Raw genomic sequence first — 19,766 nt, 5'->3', positions numbered from 1 at the left:
ATGTAATCATCCACAAAACTAAAAATGAATTTACTACAGGCCACAATCGTTATGGTTTTCCTTACCGGGGCTTATTCAGCCCCGAAATCTGAATTTTTAAGCACGGTCATTTCATCGAACGAAGGTGAAATCCAGTTAAACCTTCGAAAACCGGGTATCAGACTTTTAAATACAGTGTTCAGTACTATTGATTGGAAAATGGTTAAGGGTGATGGAATTTCTGCCCGCCAAAAACACGTGCCCATTTGATTAACATTGCGAGCGGGCTGAAATTCAAATCAAATCCATCACCCTTAACCAGTTCCCAGTCAATAAATAAGTAATCTTAAGAGTATAAGAGTTTTATAAATATGCATTATTTTATTTAGATACTCCAATTTTCCATGATAACTTCAAGGTCATTTTGTCAACCCGAAGTGAATCTGGTGAAACAATTCTGCTTGATGGAACACCATCGAAGGAAATAATTTCTCAACTTGACGACCAAATTCATATTGATCCGGACTCAAATGCCGTTGTCAGATTGACTACGGTGAACGGACAGACGCAACTGGTACGCTTCAATGCATACCACAATGTTCTGTGTTTAGTCGTCTTTGCCAAAATATTTTGTATGCACTAAAGGTGACCAAATTTTCTTTTTTTAGTTTGGACATATCAACAATCGCATGATTTCTTATCACGATGGTGAAAATATCCACAAATTAGGAGATGAGAGTCTATCCGAGGAGGTGTCTGACTACTGTAAGTAGATAGTACATATGTAAATACATACATAATTATATCAATTGCACAAATAACCATCTTACCACCTTAAAATTTCAATAGTGGAAATTCCTGAGGAAATCAGAGTAGCACATCCCCCCGTCGCAGTAAATAGATCCATCGACGCCGTTGTCACTGTAGAATTACTCATCGTTGTCGACAATATGTTAACCTCACTTTTGGGAGGAGATGTTAACAGGATATTAGAATATTATGCTGTAACTGTGAGAAGCGTTAACATCAGATATGCAACTAGCTCGGATCCCAGCGTTACCGTTAAGCTCGTTGGAATTGTGGTAATCCAGGTAAATAAATGCACGGTTAAACCAAAAAAAATCATAGTCTAAAATGAAATAATCTTCTAATTTCTAAAATTTTCTTCTATAATTTGTAGAACATAGCAAATCAACCATTCATCGAAGACCATCGTGGACCTGATGGTACCTACGACGCTAACGGTATTCTACCCGACTTTGGGAGATTTCTAGTCACAAATGCAAGTGCCTTCCCTCCCCACGATTTGGGAGCATTGCTTACCGGTGTTAGCATGGGGAGCACTGGGGGATTGGCTTATCTCAGTGCAGCGTGTTTACAAACATACAGGGCTTCCATAAATCGCGATGAAGGAGCAACCTTTCGTGGCGTTGGGATTCTAGCTCACGAAATGGGACACAAGTGAGACGAAATTTATTATCAAACAAAATTATGCATGGTCCCTTATTACAAATTTTCGCTTTTAGCTTGGGTGCGCCGCATGACGGTGATGCCGCGTCAGGTACGGGTGCGTGTCCAAATGAGGACCGTTACATAATGAGCACAGCGGGAGGATTTGGTCGAAACGGGCACTACTTTTCGACTTGTAGTAAGGCAACGATGAACACATTTTTTGGGTAAGTTATAAGTCTTCTAATTTGCATAACCCTTAGTCTAATAGATTATTTTAAATTATTTTGTACCGAAGAACTGCAGCTGCCAACTGTCTCTATTCTCAAGAGTCTCCAACCTGGCACACACCGTCACCCCTCTTACCAGGCGATTTGATAACCTTTGACGATTTCTGCCGGGTTTATCGCCCCGAGGCATACGTTTCGGATACCCAAACCCCTGACGAGCTCTGTCAAAATGTGCGATGCAAGTATCGTGCTCCGTGTAATCCACCGGATGAAGATTTCACCTGTATCTGGACTGCAACACTGAATCAGATGGCACCAGATGGCGTTGCTTGTCGAACTGGTGAGGTAAGGCGAAATAATGATTAAATATGTCAACGCTATATTTACGATACCTATGATTATTGCACTATTTCCAGAGATGTACGCTTGGCACGTGTCAAAATTAATATCCTTATAAAACCAGTATGTACGCTGGGAACAAAACCCTTACTTTATTAGCCGAATAGTGTCAGCGACAATTTATAAGAAATAAAGTACGCAATTTAATCATGCACGTAGTTAATTAGATTATTCAATGATTATTTTTTCATGACCTGTACCCGTGAATTTTGGCGATTTTTGACGATTCTTAAAAATACTTATCTGTGATAATATTTGCAATATTAAACTCCAAACTCGTAACTTCGTAAAACAAATCATAGGACACCAAAGTGTTCACCAAGCTACCAAACATGCTCAACATTTATGTAACAACCGAAGCTGAAAACCTTGCTTTTCAGTATACATCCATGGTGAAAAGCAAGGTTTTTAAAATCATGACTTGCTTTCTTGCCACGCATCGAAATCTTTCTTGGCTACCAACCTACAATTTTATCGAATTTTTATCTAGACAATTGTGCGAGATATATGGAACAGTTTGAAAAAGGTGTGAGCACATTAAATATGTCAGTTAGTGTAAATACATATGTATGGAAATATTATATTTACAATAATTTACATACACACATAAATTTAAATTTGTTTATTATGCCCACCAGATCTTAAAATGCAATAAATTATTTATTTAATCTTAAAGCTAAGAATTATTTAGTTAGCATTCTGATTGAATAAGTTTCATAACAAGTAAATACACAGAATTTCATGAAATGCATCCTTTCACGACAGATTTGACTACACGACTATCTGTCATCAAGTCGAAAGTGGTCAGGCCAGGAGTGGAACTACGGAAACATATCGCCCTCCCAGTAAAATCCGCGTTCTCGTATCCCGTCCAGTTTGCAGCGTTCGAAATGATCACGCCCGTGGGAGTAAAGCTGAAATCACTCGACGCTCTTGTCACAATTTTTTCATCGCCAGAAAATGCATCTGTACCTGGAGTTCCATTATATAAGGAAATGAATGCCGTAGAGGTATCGATTTGCCCCATAAATCGAAGCGATTTCAAACCACTGGCGGAATAATTAGAACATGTTCCGGTATAGTCGTGTTTATTTAGAAGTTCTTCTGGCTGAAATTCAGGGGTGGAGTAACCGGTCCAGCTAAATTTGAAATTGCAAAAAAATCTGATAAGTGCAATTTTAAATGACACTATTAATATCTTACAATCCGAGGACTCTAATGGATTGCATGGCATCAATAAAAGTTTGCTGGTAGGTTGTCAAAGCGGACTGTTTTGATCGAAAAAGTAACCCATCTCCTTGGCAGCTGGGTTCTTTAAAGATGTAAATCTCTTGGAGCACACTTTCCACGGTGGAAAGTGCGATGGCAAATATCAAAATAGTTTTGAACAACATAATTCGATTTTTTGCTCTAATTTCACTGCAAGGAAAGTAAGTTTACTATTCGAGTAAAGTTATTTTCTATTTGTGAAGTAATTAGTTAATAGAGAATGAAGAGCTTTGCGTGCCAATGGTTATCGTGATTCCAGTTAGCAATGCAGATTAGATTTAGTTTATCATATGTGTTGATAATGTGAATACGTATAAATCACATAATTGATTGAGACATATTCGATTGGTACGTATTTAAATCGTGAAAGATTATGCATACCTATTTTTTAAGTGTTAGAAAACCGATGGACAAAATAAAGTTTTTGGTCCAACGGTGTTCTGTTGATGAGGTCGTTATACTACATACTTATTTAGTCGTCGTTAAGAACAATAATTTTCAATTTTATCAAATATACGGATGTAGATGATGCTGATATTTCCTTTATTCCCAGTAGAAAATTGTACCCTGAAATTCAAACATTTTGCAATCTGCACACTACTTTTTCATAAGCTTTATTTGCATACTATTATTAGAAGTTATATTAATAAAACTCTATGATTAGAAGAATATGTCTTCATAAGCAGGGCACTGTTATGGAATGAGGGAGAAATGAATGCATTGCATTATCTGTATTGCATAATGGTACAGTACATACATATGTACATACATAAACGTCTCATGAGTAATAAATGCTTTCTCATGAGATCTCTACTTTGCATGCCGTAAGACGTTGTACACATATCTACTATAGTTTGGCATATGCACGTAAGTAAAAACGTATTTTCCCTTTTCATGAATCTGTTGATTTTCTTAAATAAGAGCCAAAAGATGTTCGTGGTGTCTGGCCTCTGTTTCCCTCTACGTACGTACTGATGAGACTCGTTCAACGACAAGATGCAATCTATTCTTAATTTCAACGTTCTGCAAATCGCATCAACCTTGCGTGGACTTTATACATACACGAATGTGCTCATGAAGTCAAAGTTTACTCTGGTTTTATTTGTCCTAATGTGAATCATCAATTCTCATGAAAACCCAGGACGGGTTACAGCCAAATATGTAAATAGAAGCCTGTCTCATTTTGAAAATTCCCGTATTAGTAGTTGGACGCTTGATCTAGTGTGATCCGCATTCAAGATTACAAAAAAGCTATAATTATTTTGTCACTTTAAATTTCTACACACTCGGTAACCGATTAAATATTTTATTCATAATTTAATTAGTCTAACGTATAGAATTGTTTTCTTCTAAAGTGGTAAATAATGGCGACTTGGAAAAGTGCAGTTGAACGGTCAAAAATTGGACAGGGTCATCAATTTTCACCTTCTAACCAATGTGTTGGTGGCGACGCTCCAATATTTCAAGGACGGATGGAACCTTTTCCCCTGCAAAAAATCGAACCAATAATCACATTTTACATAAAGAGACACGGCAACACTGAAAAAATCCTTACCCTGGGTCACGACTCGGATGAAAGTGTTATCAGGGATTATACTCGATTTTTGAAACACTTGAGATGCGGTCGTGTCATTTTGTTGACGCATGGATTCCTCAGCGGATGTGATAAAGATTGGCTGGAAGAGATGAAGGATGCGTTACTTGGTGTCGACAAGCAAATCGTGGCTTTGGTCGGATGGAAGGGTGGAGCTCATGTCATTAAATATGACGCGATGGATTTATTTCGCCAACCAAATCCGTACATACAAGCGGCCGCGAATTGTCTGGCGGTGGGTGCGTGGGTGGGGAAAGTGGGGAAAGTGGCGACCTGGTTGGCTAAGGCGATGGGCTCGGAAAAGGACTGCCTTTGGAGGATTGGCCACAGTCTCGGTGCTCATTTGATGGGGAAGGCTGGAGAATCGGCTAAGAAGGTGATAAATTATAATTTGGATTTTTTTGTCATGAACAAAGCAGATTGGTAAATACACGAGAATGTCAGATATATACACATAAATAAGTTTGGGTAGTAAAATATTAAATACACTTGTGACTTATGAAAACTTTTGTTGGGTTATGAAATGTAGAATTCTGTTTTATCGTGCAAAAATATGAATTTTAAATAAAATTAATAATTTTGTACTTAATAATATCCCCTAATTTTTCAGCTGATGTCGACATCTCGCCCAGTGTTTGACAGAATTACTGGTAAGTTAACTTACTTAATGCAACAATTCATAAACAATTTAAAAATAATAATAATAATAGATTTATTTCAGCACACAAATTTTGTCAAATAATTTACAAAAATGATCAAACCCTATCTAGTAGGAAATATCTTGATCATCTACGTCGCTTAAACAATATCAAGCTCATCTTGATTTAACATAAATATATTGTTTTACAAATAATAGTTCGAGTTGATTAAATTATTTCATCAATAAATACCTTAACTTATTTCATCAATAAATAGGTCCTTAACTTATTTTTGAACGTAACATAACTCAGTTCATCCTTAATGTCATTAGGTAGTGAATTCCATAATAATATTCCCCTAAAGTTACAAGAGTTTCTCCCAAATTCTGTCCTTGGCTTCATGGTACTACGAAAATTATTGTTGCTCGAGCCCCGAGAAAAATCTATAATTAGGTACTGTTATGTATATGGATAAAAATATTGATCTTGTAAAATTGGAGTTTTAAAATTATCCCTGACAGGACTGGACCCTGCTGGACCAGGATTTCAAACTAGACTACCAGGATATCGCCGCATCTGCAAGAATGACGCCGCCATGGTGGACATTATTCATACTGACGGACGACACAAGGACAGCAGCGTGATGATTCCTTATTTCGGGACTATCCTCCCCCTCGGAACCATCGACTTTTATCCAAATTATGGTTTTGGTAGGAGAGACGACACCTTAGGAAATCATAGTCTCGCCTATGAGCTCTTTACTTGGAGCATTAATAATAAGAAGAGGCTTGAAACTTGCCAAGAACTGAGGGATAATCCGTCAATTACTATCCTGTATCCGATCGGGGTTAAAGTTAATGCTTGCACGTCGACAAGGGAGAGAAGCAAGGGGGCAGAAATGGGATATTATACGAATAAGGGGAGTCATCGCCATGGGAATTGGTATATGGAGACAAATTCTTATCCGCCATTCGCTCCCGTACTGAAGATGAGGAGATCATGTCTGGATCCTCGTCCACATGTTGCAAGATCTAGGTCATTAGAGCGGAATGTTTTGCGGAGTGGTGGTGGATGTTGGGGGACAGGGACGTTTCCTAGTCATGCTGCTCCCTTACCTGACCCGGTAGAAATAGTTAAGGACGTTTTAGACAAAATCAACCCATTTAAATCAAATTCGTGGAACCTGGATTCAACTGGTCGCGGGGGTAGCTGCTTTTAGACGACAAACTAAGATTTAAAAAAATAAAAGGTGCGTAATTCCGATAGCCCGTTAAAATTATGAATTCGCCAAGTATGTACTGTTGGGGATGTTGGCTCCCAACGAGCAATTGTGTGAAAGTTAGTGTTTCGAAATTTGTGGATGGTTTGTGAAGGTAGAAACTGAACGGCAGAGTTTCTGTGCGGATAGCGAGACTGCACAGAAGTGTGTATGAATGGAGTTTCTGTGCGGATGGCGAGATTGCACAGAAGTGTGTATGTGGAGTTTCTGTGCAGTGCAATGATGCGGCACAGAAATGGATCTGTCCAAAATGTAAGAATGGACAGATTGTGAATGAGGCAACTTGAGACGATAGGAGATTACTAATGTCACTTAATTATTGTATTGTCATAAAAATGTGTAAGTTACAAAAAGGGGCAAATTAAGACTATGGTGACCAAATGGACAGAGTGACAGTACAGGTAACTGCAGAATGACAAAGAGGATGGAAAATGCACCCGTATTTATAGAGTACGTGTGAGTGACCGAGCAAGGACAAAAGTTATACAAGATTTTACGGAAAAGTACTGACTTGAGAAAAGGTACAAACTTGAAGAGACTTCTAAGAATTGAATAGGGAAATACAGATAAAATGGTCAACTCACATTCAAATAAAGGTTACATACATAATTGAATTAGTCTAATGAGGTTAAAAATCAAAGATTATCTTGAAGTAAGCAAAATAGATAAAACTGAGAATAAGCATAATTGAACTTCAAAGCGAAGACAATGACATGGTCATAATTATAAAACACGCTAAATTGAAATACATTTACATTTCTGAACAGTACGTAAGTATGTTTATTTAGTAATTATGTATAATTGTAAATTTATTAGCAAGACATTTCTATAGCGTTGTATGTGTGAAACCATATTTCTAAATTCTCGATACCGTTTTGGATAATTGATGTTTGTGCGACTATGAGACGGATTGGTGTTTATGTGGTCAATAAAAATTCATGAGAGTGTGGCTGATTTTTTCTTGAGTTAAATAATTTTCCTACATATTACGTGTGAAGCTATATATACCTCGGGTAAATTTAGTCATTTTTATTAAAGCACATGTATCAAAGTTATGAGTACTACGCTATATACTGGTTTCGTGCAATAGTTGTCGGATCAAGAAACGTAACCTTAAGGAAGTATTTATGTAGTGTTGATGCTACATATCTTCTCTAAAGTACCTGAAATACTGGATTTGTTTATACAATTGTTACCTGTAGAAATAAATATACTATTCCATTTTTTATGTAAATGAGGGTATTCATTACGAGTTCGCATGTTCGCATCGCAACATAACTTTTTCGAAATTGCGAATTTTGCGAAGCAACGAAGTGAAGACACTTTGCAAATGAAAAAGTTCGTAAAATTTTATTAAAATGTCTCGAATTTTGCAATGGGAAAATACGTTAATTTCCATTAGTTACCGAAATTTTGCATCTGAAATTTACCAAATAAGAAAATTCAAAAATTTGAATGGCACAACTTTGGTAACTAATGGAGATTTATGGACTTTTCCCATTGCGAAATTTGTGAAAAATCTAAGCGAACTAAATACTAGCCTTGGAGATGCGCAAGTTCGCAAATCAATTTTCAAGCCAAATTGTTTTGCGAACTTGCGAACTTTATTTTTTTGCGAACGTTGCCAACGATGCGAACTCGAAATGAATACCCTCAATGATTTGGAAAGTAGAAATGCACACTGAAGTATTTAAAATATGAATGGGTAACATAATGTTTGATGCGTAATACTGCAAGATTAAATGCATCGACCGGGATGATTTCACTAACCTACTTTTCATAAATGTTGATACATGACATTGGCATTGATAATGTTATAAATATATGTACATAAGTAACATTTGCATAGTATTTTATGTCATTTTATGTTCTACTTAAATATACATATACGAGTACGTGACGTAAGAACGCGGCTGGAATAAAAATAAATATAGTGCACTTATTTTTATTATAAATTTGTACATATCTACATACGTATTTATGCATGTATGTATGTGCACACTTATTTATGTACGTATGTACTCTGTAGGATTTTCATAAATACGTAAATTTGGGTCAATACCCATACATATACATATATGCATTTAACTGATACCTGTCGTCTACATGCGACGTTGAAATTTATTTACAAACTTTAGTTTGACAAGTACTTAATCGCTTGTAAATTTTGTCGGGTACTTTATAAATACTTGGTTTTGTTAAGTTTGTTTTCCATTATCTCTTAACCTAAATCTGGCAATTATCTATCATGGATGTGCGTCCATGGGAAAATTTCACGGTCACTCACTTATCACAACTCTATTACTTATTGTTCGAAGACTATTTAACTTTAAGTTGTGGAACATGCCTGATGGCGTCGAATCGTTTGTTCTTCTTGTTTTCGGCAATCGCAATTGCAGAAATTTTGCCAAGGCCAAGGACAAATTTTCTATTTCCATATGAACCACCTGTATTTCTGAATGGTTCAAATACAAAATTTGTAATAAATATTAGTCCCTTGAAGTATACCAAGCTGACGATTTTCACTTTCAGCGGAACTTTTAACACTTGGCCGATTAAAATTGATTGGGTAAAATTTAGTGGATTCACGTCATCCGTGGAAATTCTGGCCATGTCGTCAAATAGAATTATCAGAATATTAGAACATTGTGGGAAATACCTAAATTGGAATTCTTTTGTTTTAATTTATGGTACAGCACGTAAATTAAACTTGTTGAAAGAAACCTCTGTAATATTGCGGAATAATTATCACATTTTAATGTATGATCGGTATCATGTACATTATTTCTGCTATACATGCATTGAAATCAAATTTATTCGGATTAGCAAGATTCAATCCAAAGAGTCAAACGGAGATAACGTCAAGGATTTCGACATTGTCAAAATTTTGCGACAAAGTTGGGAAGCAAATGGTCACTTTCATGGAGGAAGCGTTCCAGTAAATTACGGCCCATTTGATAGACATTTGGTATACCGATAAAGCTCTCATTATGTCTTACCTTTCCCCCGCACTCTAAATGAAGTTGTGTCAAATTTTAGATACCATTGTTATCATACCAATTACCTACTTGGTCATCTCTTCTTTACTCAATCTTAAGTAAATTTTGCACGACTTTATGCATGCTTAATCAAAAGAGTTTAAAGAATTTATACTAGAAATTGATCTCTATAGCAGCCAAAATAATATGTGCCCCCAAAAAATTATGTCTGACAATAGTGAGTAGTTTTATGTTTTTGCAGATTTCCACATGCTGCACCCACCAGCCATTGACATTCTTTCCCTGCATGCAGTTCAAACGAGTTCTGGAAACTCTTGTCCAGCAGTTCAACTTTACGCCTACACCCCTCGCTAAGTACCCCCGTGGAACAATACTTCATTCTGTAATCGCATATGACATGAATTTCCGACCTTCACTAGTACCTTCACACATTAGTAGATTTCTTCGCATCATTCAAAAACAAAAGTTAATTTATTGCAAACATCACACCTTACGCGAGTACACGCGAGACGGATTTAATTTTTATTCCGCGCCGTTTCGCCAAAGTGTTTGGTTAGCTATCGGGGTGACTTTTATCATCACTGGAATTATACTACTTCTGATGTCAGGATTTGCATACGGGTTGGACCCGGTTTTCGCTCTATTTTCCATCCTTCTAAGACAAGATCAAGCCAACTCGTACCGAGTTGCAAATTGGAGGAGTGCATTCTTCCTCTTGATTAGCATCATGTCCGTAACGATGCTGGCACTTTATGAGGCATGCATTACTGGCGAGTTCCTCGTTCCGGACAAAGCTGTGGTGGCGCAAGATATGAAATCATTAGTGAAGATTGACGGCTACCGAATCTATTTTCCATATGAAAAGACAGATGTAAGCATGCTTGGACTAAGGAAATTATTTGAGGCGGGCGGGATTTCTGAAATGTTGGAGGAAAAAGATGGACAAATATTTCCCGTCGTATTTGGCAATGGAGAGGACTTGAACGCGGTAGAAATGGCGAGATTACTCGCGTCAGAGAAATTATCCCTAATTACCACCTCGGAATTGGCTCCGAATCTTATTCGAGAATGGGATGGGGGTAAAAATGGCATAAATTGCTTCATTGTTCCACAAACTGTAGGATGGAAAAGACAAGGTTGGGAATTTGTGTGGCATTTGCATGCCGAGTTTAGATCGGCGTTAGAATATTATCGAGCAGTTGGTTTAATGGACGTTTGGTACAAATATGTGCATAGTTTGAATAACGCGGTTGAGAAGCAGGGCCAGAAGGCGAGGGGAATAAAATTATCGGGTAGAGTGATATCCATTTTTATAATTTTAGCTGCTGGATGTTTGGGGGCAGGGTTATGCTGGGGGATTGAATTTGGTCGCGGTTATTTTATGCAGACAAGTCCTAAGTAGTTGAATTTGGCTTGTGAAGAACTTGGTTACAAAAAGTATAGGTATAAGAAATTACATAATTCTAAAGCAAATGCCAAAATTGTAATAATTTGTTGCTTGTTAAATCAGTATGTATGTACATAAATGAATACAGGATTTAAGCTTTATTACATAAATGTATTTTTAAATAATTAATATAATTTCAGAAAGTCACTACCAATTTTCCTAGAAATGTATGTATACCTAATCCACCTTTCAGATAACGTCGGTAGCATATTTATAGCTAACCACACGTTTCGCGTTACAATCTCTTGTTACGGATTGGATATTATTAGACTTCAGGTCAAAACTGGCTAACCCAGTTGAATTGTTGATAAAACAAATCCCTTCACCCATGAACTCAGGGTCGGCATATCCTATCCAGCTTTCAGCATTCGAAAGGACTAGTCCAGTCGGGGTAAACCCAAAATTTTGTCCAGCTAGACCAGTTACAAGAAATTCCGTTCCAGAAATATGTTCCGGTTCGTCGATCCCTTGAAAGAACGAGATGAATGCCGCGCTGGTGTCGGCAGTGCCGAAAAACCGGAGCGATCTTGCACTCGGAACGGAATAATTAGTACAGGATCCACTATACCCCTGGTGAGTCAGCCCTTGCGGGGCTCCATAGTTTGGATGGGTGTAACCTTGCCACCTAGAAATAAGACAGGTACAATACTTAAAAAATAAATAAATTCTTAAAAAAAAAGCTTAGGTGAGGCTTGCTTAAAAGGGGAAAACAAGCTGTTATCATCGTGTACTAAAATAATGTGGTGCATCAGTGTTTATCCCAGAATTATAATTTTCGGTAAATATCCCAACAAATAATATGCATTAGGGACTATTTGCCTCACCGGGGGCCGTGATCAATTGGTTGATACAAATATACCTTCTTGACATATATATTGATATCATGTATTGATATGAAAAATTTACAGTAATTAAACTCTGTCACTATTTGATTATGATATTATCTTTGATGACCAGCATGAATATATTTCACAAATTTATTGATGATGGACAAAATTCTTGAAATTCAGTATCATAAGTTTGACCATTAATCGATTATACGTAGATAACGAAATTCGATGAGTCTTACTCAATGATCAGAGCAAATTACTCAAAATTAGGAACGCATAGGAATATATTAAATAAGCAACAAATTAGATTACTCAACCCCAATTACCACATTAATGAAATTAAAAATTTATTTCAATTGTTTGTATTACAACACGGCCCCGGGTGAGGCAAATGGTCCCTAATGCATATTATTTGTTGGGATATTTACCGAAAATTATAATTCTGGGATAAACACTGATGCACCACATTATTTTAGTACACGATGATAACAGCTTGTTTTCCCCTTTTAAGCAAGCCTCACCTAAGCTTTTTTTTAAGAATTTATTTATTTTTTGTTTTTAAGCCTACAAATAACCTAGAGTCCAAAATTAACTATCCCCTTAGAGTGTAGATGCATACCAAATTAATTCCAACGTGTGACGTGTGGGTGCGTTGCGCCAGATTAATTCCCGTAAATGTGAATGCATACGCTTTAAAAATCTGGTGTAGTGACGCCAGTATTGATTTGTTTGGTATTAAAGTTACTACCGTTTGGCATTAAAATTATAAAATTATACCGGTCCGTAAAATTTTGCTACCAAGCTATTATTACAATTTATTGCTTATCATTTATCAATACTAATTTTAATTTGCTACCGATACTTACTACGCAGTATTACGTATCAATACCACTGGTAGATTCATATATGAATACTGCTTGGTATTATTTTAATACTGGATTTCTAAGATTGTACATGCAGATGCACATATTTACATACGTCAGCACATAATTTCTCGTATGCTGGTTACTAATGGAAACCTCGTATTTAGGTATGCATGATAAGTAATGGAGGACTGTTATAAGTAACGTAAAACGTAACTGGTTGCAGATGCCACCGAGAAAAGTCCTTCATTTCTTATCCGATTTCGCTCGGGTTTGTTTTAAATGACGCGTTATAGCTTTCTGCATATGAAAATTAAGGTCCCGCACTATCATTGCATGGTAAAAGTGAATTTGCCAGTCATTTGAAAGTTTAAAATCGATTTTAAATGCGTTGAAATAAGATTGTCATGTCTCTAGACCTGACGAGCATCATCTACCCAGCAAGGTCTGCACGATTGCCTTTTACACCATTTTGATACGATTAGTCGTTTTGCCACAATCTTCGGTGGAATATTTGGAGGGGGGTCTGTTTGCATACTAAGGCTTCGCCGTAACCATGCAATTTTTTATGTGGTCATGGTTACTATGCCTCACCTAAGAAAAATTAAGAATTTTCGACCTGATTTTTAGCAGGAGATACATATATCTAAGAATATGTAGTAAATAAATTTCCCATTTTTTTAAATTTCGCATTTTATGTACCACGGCAGGATAATAATAATAAATTATTATTTTATATAAATGGCTAATAGATTTTCTCATTGTCAGTCGTTAAAACGATATCACTAATTGTTGTGAATTAGAGTAATTATTACTTGTAAAAGAGAAATAAACTGTATATTTTGTTGATTATTTACCATCCAATGACTTTGTAAGATTTAGATTGGTTTATAAAGTTAATTTCGTCTGTTTCCAGATTTGGTCGTTTTGATCGAAAAATAATCGCATCTCCTTGACAATCCGGCTCGGAAAATATAGTAAGTTCCTGAATAACACACTCCGTAAGGTAAATGTTAGCGAGGAGAAATACGAAAAATGTCTTGAAATACATTTTTCTAACTTTTTTTTTACAAACTCTGGAATAATTTTTTACAAACTCTGGAATAATATAAATAATAAAATCTTTTCAATTCATGCACAGCAATGCATGTAATGAATGAATGATTAACGTCAAGATAAAAGTTAGCTTCCTCGAAACTTTCAATCGAGATTAGATGTTATCGTAAAGTTTATAAAATGCACTGAATTTGGGACATGTCGCCGAAATATTTGCAAAGTTGGGTGGGTGGGTGATGTGCGCAAAAAGTATGTAATATAACATTTATACATATGTACGTATGTACATTATGCATACAAATAAAGTTCTGGGTTTATCTGTAGTGATTAATGATTTATCGATAAATTGAAAAAATTTAAGTGACATACTGCCCAATATTTTTGTACACTATCTTGACTGATTGGCTTGACGATGGGTAATGTGAATGTATTGATATATTTGCACTATGAAGACAATGATTACCAATGTTGGGCTCATATTGCCTAATTGGCACAGGTATTAAATATATTACACAAGTAACGTAATGTATGTAAGCAATCATATTTTCATACGTTCATACCTGTGCATTTACATGTGTATGTAGCTGGAGAAAATGCACAAAAGTGCACTAATTAAGGATAATTTCCTATAAGTTACATAATTGGCGTCATCCTAAATTCTGCAACTCGTTACTGTTGAAAAAATTCATGTGTATGCATTTAATAAGACCTCACAAACAGCAAACTTAACGAGTACGAAACAAAGGATGCGTCTCTGAACCTGACTTGTCCTTCCATGAATGAATTGTATGTAATAATGCGTGAAAATCTGTCTAAATCGTCTCACGCTTACACAACCCTGCACTTGTATTTTACCTTGCAGGAAAACTATATCAACTTTCTTGCTAACCAACGAATCTTGCTCATTAACTTATCTCTTCATCTATAAACAAATAAACAATTTAGCAAAATCTTGAAGATTAATTTACGTCCATTTTTCTGGTAAATAGAGTTCTTAATTTTTGGAAAGAATTGCAGAATAGACTTTAAATTCACAAGTTGCATTATCAGCTTTCAGGATCAGTCATCGAAACAATGCCCATGAATGAGTCAAGGACAATGCTGAGAATAATTATTATTTATTAAAAAAGTCTTGACTTTACATAAGTTTCTTAATGTGCGGTAACTTAAATATAGCAGCATCACTTCCTTGTTTAAGACAAAAGTAAGGATAAACATTAATTTGATTGTACTTTACCAGATGATCACCAGTGCAGATTCATCAGTGCATAAGAAAACCTCAACAATGGGCTTAAAATCTGTAATATTCTGCATTCATACCATTCTTCTGGTGGGTCAAACAATTTCTTCAACTATAGACCTTAGTTTTGACCCAAATAGGATCAAATTCTATTTAATCGCAAGTTCAGGGTATGTCGGGTATTTAAATTTGTTGCATAAAATAAAAAGAAATGCTAATAAAATTTTCTAGTTTTCCAGAGGAAATTGAATACTTGGATATCTTGTCGCTACAAAGCTGTTCAATTAAAAGAGGGGAGCCCACAATTTTTCTCATACATGGATTCGCTACCCCTGTGAATTTTATCCTGGCAAATAGTAAAATGCTAACGACATAATTTTTTTAAATGGAAAATAATTTCATTTAAAAATTTTCAGGAAGTTTGATACTGGATTTTTTAAGGATTCCCAAATTCACGGCGAACTTTATCCTTGTGAACTGGTCAGGATTGTCTGGCAGCTTTTTGAATCCTGTCCACCATCCAGACCTGGTTATTGGCAACGTCGCCAAAATTGGGGACAGAATTGCGGATTTTATAAAATGGCTGGATATGGAAGGGGGCGTCGATTTGGATAACACTCACTTAATTGGTATATCCCTTGGGGCGCATATTGCGGGACGAGCAGGTGCAAAAATTCAGCAGGATATGGGAGGAAGAAAGATAATGCGAATTACGGGTAGGGAAAGATAAGATTTTGCAAATTAAAAAAAATGACGTAATTTTGGCTGCTTTTGTATTTAGGACTCGATCCAGCAGGTCCACCCGACAATCTTGGAGTCCCGCATTGGAAGCTAGAAAAGAACGATGCCAATTTTGTAGACGTCTATCGTTCATACATTGGACCTAACTATGACGACGGGATATTACATGCACATGTGGATTTTATAAGTGTGTAAATAAGTCAATTCTTTATGAAATTTTATGAAATATTAAGCCTATTGCGCACCATTGTCATTGGTAACCTATTAAATCCGTAATTTCTGTAAATAATTTTACAAACTTTTACAACATAAAAAGACGTCCATGATCTGAGGAAGTTGACAAAAATTCGTAAGCTAATTTTCCCTAAAAGTATTTGTAATTTGTAAAAGTTTAAAGAAGATACGGATTTTGCAATGTTGCGTTGCCAAGCCTATGAGTGAATTGTCTCATTGCACTATTTGTGAAAAAAATGCGTATTTTATTTTCTGGGATGCAAAGATGCATGCACATGTTTAAATACATACGTACTGTCCAAATTCCTGAAATTTTATTTTTTTAGGGAAAACCTTTCATACTGATTTTTAATTTCAGTAAATAATGGCCAATCCGAACCGGACTGCAACTTGGTTGCGAATGTTTTATTCTGTAACCATAACCTGGCTGTTTCCATGTTTCTGGATTCCATGAGGAAACCGTACACTGCATGCCAATGTTCACAAGGGGAGCTGGATGCGTCAAGTTTCAAACTGTGCATGGCACAGTGTCCACTGCCCGTCGTTGCGGGGATAAACGCTCGAAATTCGTGAGTCCATATTTCCAGAAATTTATGCTTCGTCATATTTTTATGTATTTAATTTATACATTGCATGTTGTTTAAGATCGAGAGGAGAATATCACATAATTTCTCGGAATGTGCCACGTCTGGGTGAAATTTTTGCAAGGAATTAAACCGAAGGATCAAATGGTGGAGAGTAGTACTTACATAAGTGTATTAAATAAAAAAATTATAATCTCAAAATTCCCACTGGAATTTAATTTTATTCATACACGTTCGATTTTAACCTTTGCTAGATGCAATCGTATAGAAATTTTGGGAAATCATGTAGCCAATGACCAGTGAATCGATTTAGTCAATCCGTAAGATTGATACACACATCATTATTCACATACATTTTATTTATTGGACTCGACACGTCGTGCAAGAATTTCAGTATTATCGTAAACATGACGTGTTATCAAATGTAATATGTAAGGGATCATCTTTATACTTACGATGATTGCCACTTAATATTTTGTTAGAGAAATATGTATGTATACCTGGTAAATAAAAATTGAAAAATTAAATATGCTGGATTGGAATTAATTTTGTATGCATTTATAATATTTTGATTATGTAAGTAATATTGTTGAATTTACTGTTTGTATTATTAACTGAAAATTTAAAAGTAGCAATATCTGTAGTGAATACTGAAAATATAGTTCTTCATTGTCTGTATGTTCAATAATTTACATGACAGGTGCTTTACTATGCTTTCATACTTTAATGAGAATCGATTCGATAATGAGTATTACGAGCTATGTATGTATGCATACTTAAATGTGTAAATTACCGACATCAAAGTGACCTTATAGTATTCGTACAACTACTTAAAATAATAAGAGACAATTCATAATTGAGCAGGTGCAAAATTGCTGAATTACAAGTGTAGTACAACGATCAACAAAGTTATTGCCAAACCACAATTTCAGTGGAGTAAATGATTTACAAATTCTTCTTCCAATTTTGTTACACCTTTCTTCAATAGTTATTCTGCCCAAATACCTTGAAGTGTTTACATAAATTTTTCCTGATGCGGTAAAAATGATTAAATTTAGCATGGTAGCTTCCACAAATTCAAGACACATGAGGCTGTAAGGTAACATTTTCGAAGACGCGTGTCCTAAAATTAACACAGACCCTGCCAGAATCTGCGCTACTGGTGCGAAATACGCCACAACGGGAAAAATTCTAGTTTTTATGCACGAGTTTAGAACTGCCGCAAAAATTTGAAGTTGTCTGTATTTAATTAGCGGCAGTTTTCCTTTATGGGTGGTCGAGCTATTTGTTTTATCCAGGAGGAAAATAATTCCTGAAAGTGGTATCATCATCCCGTGAAATACTGCGGCTGTTGTGATTTGAAAAAATATGAGGTACTCGAAACTAACGAGTATGATATGGACAAGCAAGTTGATTATGATGAAGTCACAGTCGTCGGAATCCGCAATTATGGAAGCTGTGCAAAATTTTGGCGAGAGTATGAGCGATCCAATTAGGGGAAGTTGGCAAGGGTTGATAAATACCATGATGGAAAATAAGAAGGGACACGTTAGGAGGGTGAAGTCAAGCAGTTTGAAGATAAGTTTGACCCAAATGGGGGACAAGGTGTGGGAAACATTTTCTGAAAGTTTACAAAATTTGTGTATACATTTTCTTGTTTGAAAAATATAAATTTATAGCATAGATATCGATTGTCAACAAATAAAAATATGTAAATAATTTTCCGGCAGAAAGCTAGAAACGTAACAGGATTATTGTGGAAACGACCATTTAGCAAATGTCGGCACGATGACGCCACATTACGAAACAACTGACTACATATGCTAATTTATGTAGTATATGAGAGGTAAAATTGCAATTTCGCGGAAATATTTCCAATCATTACCAACGCGTGAACAATTTAAATACAGTAACGTCTTTGAAGCACAATTGTCTTACCATTTTCGTCCTTTCCCCTGCCATGATTGAGAATGACATTCAAAAATTGAACGCACGTAGGACTACCCTCCAACTCTAAACGAATAAGGAATAGTGACAAAATTGGCAGAGTTATCAGTCCTCCGAACTGAAGTTTTTCCAAAGGGGACGAATGAGACAGAAAAAGTGCGAATAATTGTGCGATCAAATGTACAAGGTGTATAAGGACGGAGGCGTTTACAAAATATTTGCAGGACAATGTTGTCACACGTGAAACTAGTTGATCCTCCTCTTTCCAATAATAATGCAAAGAAGGAAGTTTCTGACTGAGGTTGAGGACACGTTTCAAGTGTGGGGAAAGGATTTTGGAAATCATTTCCACTTTTCAAATTGGACTGATTAACGATGAAATAATTTGATTTTGTTTCGTAGCACGAAGTTTCATGGAATATCTGAATAAAATGTTCTCAACGAGGTACATATGCTCGATAAGGGAAATCAGCCACGCGCAGATAAAGTATAAATTTGCTATGTGTCCTTAAAACCAGTTGTGGTTTGTGGTACCTGATGAATAAATACTTGGACATGGTTCTGCCTATGTCTGAAGCATTGCAATTGTTTGCTTTTAAATTTGCAGGCATGTCTCTTGAATTATGAATTTATTTAGAATTTATGTAGGATTGATTGACTAAGGGTAAAGTCTAAACGTTACAAAATTTAAAATGGGTCTATAATTCAGAGTTTAATTAGATGAGTATGTGAAGTTAAAGTGAGGAAATCTTGTATGTATTTACAAATACATATGTATATTTCACTTGAGTTTTAACCTCAAGCCTTACATACATATGTAAGTATTGCCTGCATGATAGATTTGATAGGATCCTGTATGGATTTATTCAGTTTAGTAATGTATCAAATTTAATTAGTGTATAAAAAGAATGGAAATACCCTACCGTACTAAATATTTACTAATTTATCTATATAAGCTGAACATGGTGCTGAACATGATCAGATTACA

At 35.8% G+C, this 19,766-nt stretch overlaps 6 protein-coding genes across 7 annotated transcripts; 4 read left to right on the top strand and 2 right to left on the bottom strand.

The window, feature by feature from the left end:
* The first annotated feature begins 929 nt into the window (after positions 1–929).
* On the top strand, positions 930–2,029 carry LOC110857819 (venom metalloproteinase antarease-like TfasMP_A). The gene is made up of 4 exons (XM_035858217.1): positions 930–1,070; positions 1,160–1,440; positions 1,506–1,655; positions 1,727–2,029. The coding sequence occupies exons 1-4, from the start codon at positions 930–932 to the stop codon at positions 2,022–2,024; spliced, it is 870 nt and encodes a 289-aa protein (XP_035714110.1). The 3' UTR covers positions 2,025–2,029.
* Positions 2,030–2,664: 635 nt separating this feature from the next.
* On the bottom strand, positions 2,665–3,541 carry LOC110857914. The gene is made up of 2 exons (XM_022106527.2): positions 3,261–3,541; positions 2,665–3,196 (listed from the first exon to the last, which is right to left on the bottom strand). The coding sequence occupies exons 1-2, from the start codon at positions 3,449–3,451 to the stop codon at positions 2,797–2,799; spliced, it is 591 nt and encodes a 196-aa protein (XP_021962219.1). The 5' UTR covers positions 3,452–3,541; the 3' UTR covers positions 2,665–2,796.
* Positions 3,542–4,503: 962 nt separating this feature from the next.
* On the top strand, positions 4,504–5,815 carry LOC118438163 (phospholipase A1 4-like). Its single transcript, XM_035857982.1, has 4 exons — positions 4,504–4,615; positions 4,682–5,296; positions 5,531–5,570; positions 5,642–5,815. The coding sequence occupies exons 2-4, from the start codon at positions 4,691–4,693 to the stop codon at positions 5,746–5,748; spliced, it is 753 nt and encodes a 250-aa protein (XP_035713875.1). The 5' UTR covers positions 4,504–4,615; positions 4,682–4,690; the 3' UTR covers positions 5,749–5,815.
* Positions 5,816–5,932: 117 nt separating this feature from the next.
* On the top strand, positions 5,933–7,751 carry LOC118438164. Its single transcript, XM_035857983.1, has one exon. The coding sequence runs from the start codon at positions 6,154–6,156 to the stop codon at positions 6,775–6,777; it is 624 nt and encodes a 207-aa protein (XP_035713876.1). The 5' UTR covers positions 5,933–6,153; the 3' UTR covers positions 6,778–7,751.
* Positions 7,752–11,350: 3,599 nt separating this feature from the next.
* On the bottom strand, positions 11,351–14,285 carry LOC110857913. Its single transcript, XM_022106526.2, has 2 exons — positions 13,834–14,285; positions 11,351–11,908 (listed from the first exon to the last, which is right to left on the bottom strand). The coding sequence occupies exons 1-2, from the start codon at positions 14,025–14,027 to the stop codon at positions 11,473–11,475; spliced, it is 630 nt and encodes a 209-aa protein (XP_021962218.1). The 5' UTR covers positions 14,028–14,285; the 3' UTR covers positions 11,351–11,472.
* Positions 14,286–14,905: 620 nt separating this feature from the next.
* LOC110857912 (endothelial lipase) lies at positions 14,906–17,373 on the top strand. Of its 2 annotated transcripts, XM_035857981.1 has the most exons (8): positions 14,906–15,013; positions 15,083–15,442; positions 15,504–15,628; positions 15,689–15,988; positions 16,054–16,200; positions 16,606–16,816; positions 16,893–17,002; positions 17,086–17,373. In XM_035857981.1, the coding sequence occupies exons 2-7, from the start codon at positions 15,273–15,275 to the stop codon at positions 16,960–16,962; spliced, it is 1,023 nt and encodes a 340-aa protein (XP_035713874.1). In that variant the 5' UTR covers positions 14,906–15,013; positions 15,083–15,272; the 3' UTR covers positions 16,963–17,002; positions 17,086–17,373. The 2 variants fall into 2 exon arrangements, with proteins under 2 accessions (XP_035713874.1, XP_021962216.1); XM_022106524.2 differs by having other exon boundaries at positions 16,893–17,373.
* The last annotated feature ends 2,393 nt before the right edge of the window (positions 17,374–19,766 follow it).

This window comes from Folsomia candida, unplaced genomic scaffold (genome assembly GCF_002217175.1).
Source record: "Folsomia candida strain VU population unplaced genomic scaffold, ASM221717v1 Fcan01_Sc019, whole genome shotgun sequence".
Taxonomy (NCBI): domain Eukaryota; kingdom Metazoa; phylum Arthropoda; class Collembola; order Entomobryomorpha; family Isotomidae; genus Folsomia; species Folsomia candida.
Note: the sequence above shows the minus strand (reverse complement) of the source record. Positions and strands in the feature narration are given on the sequence as shown.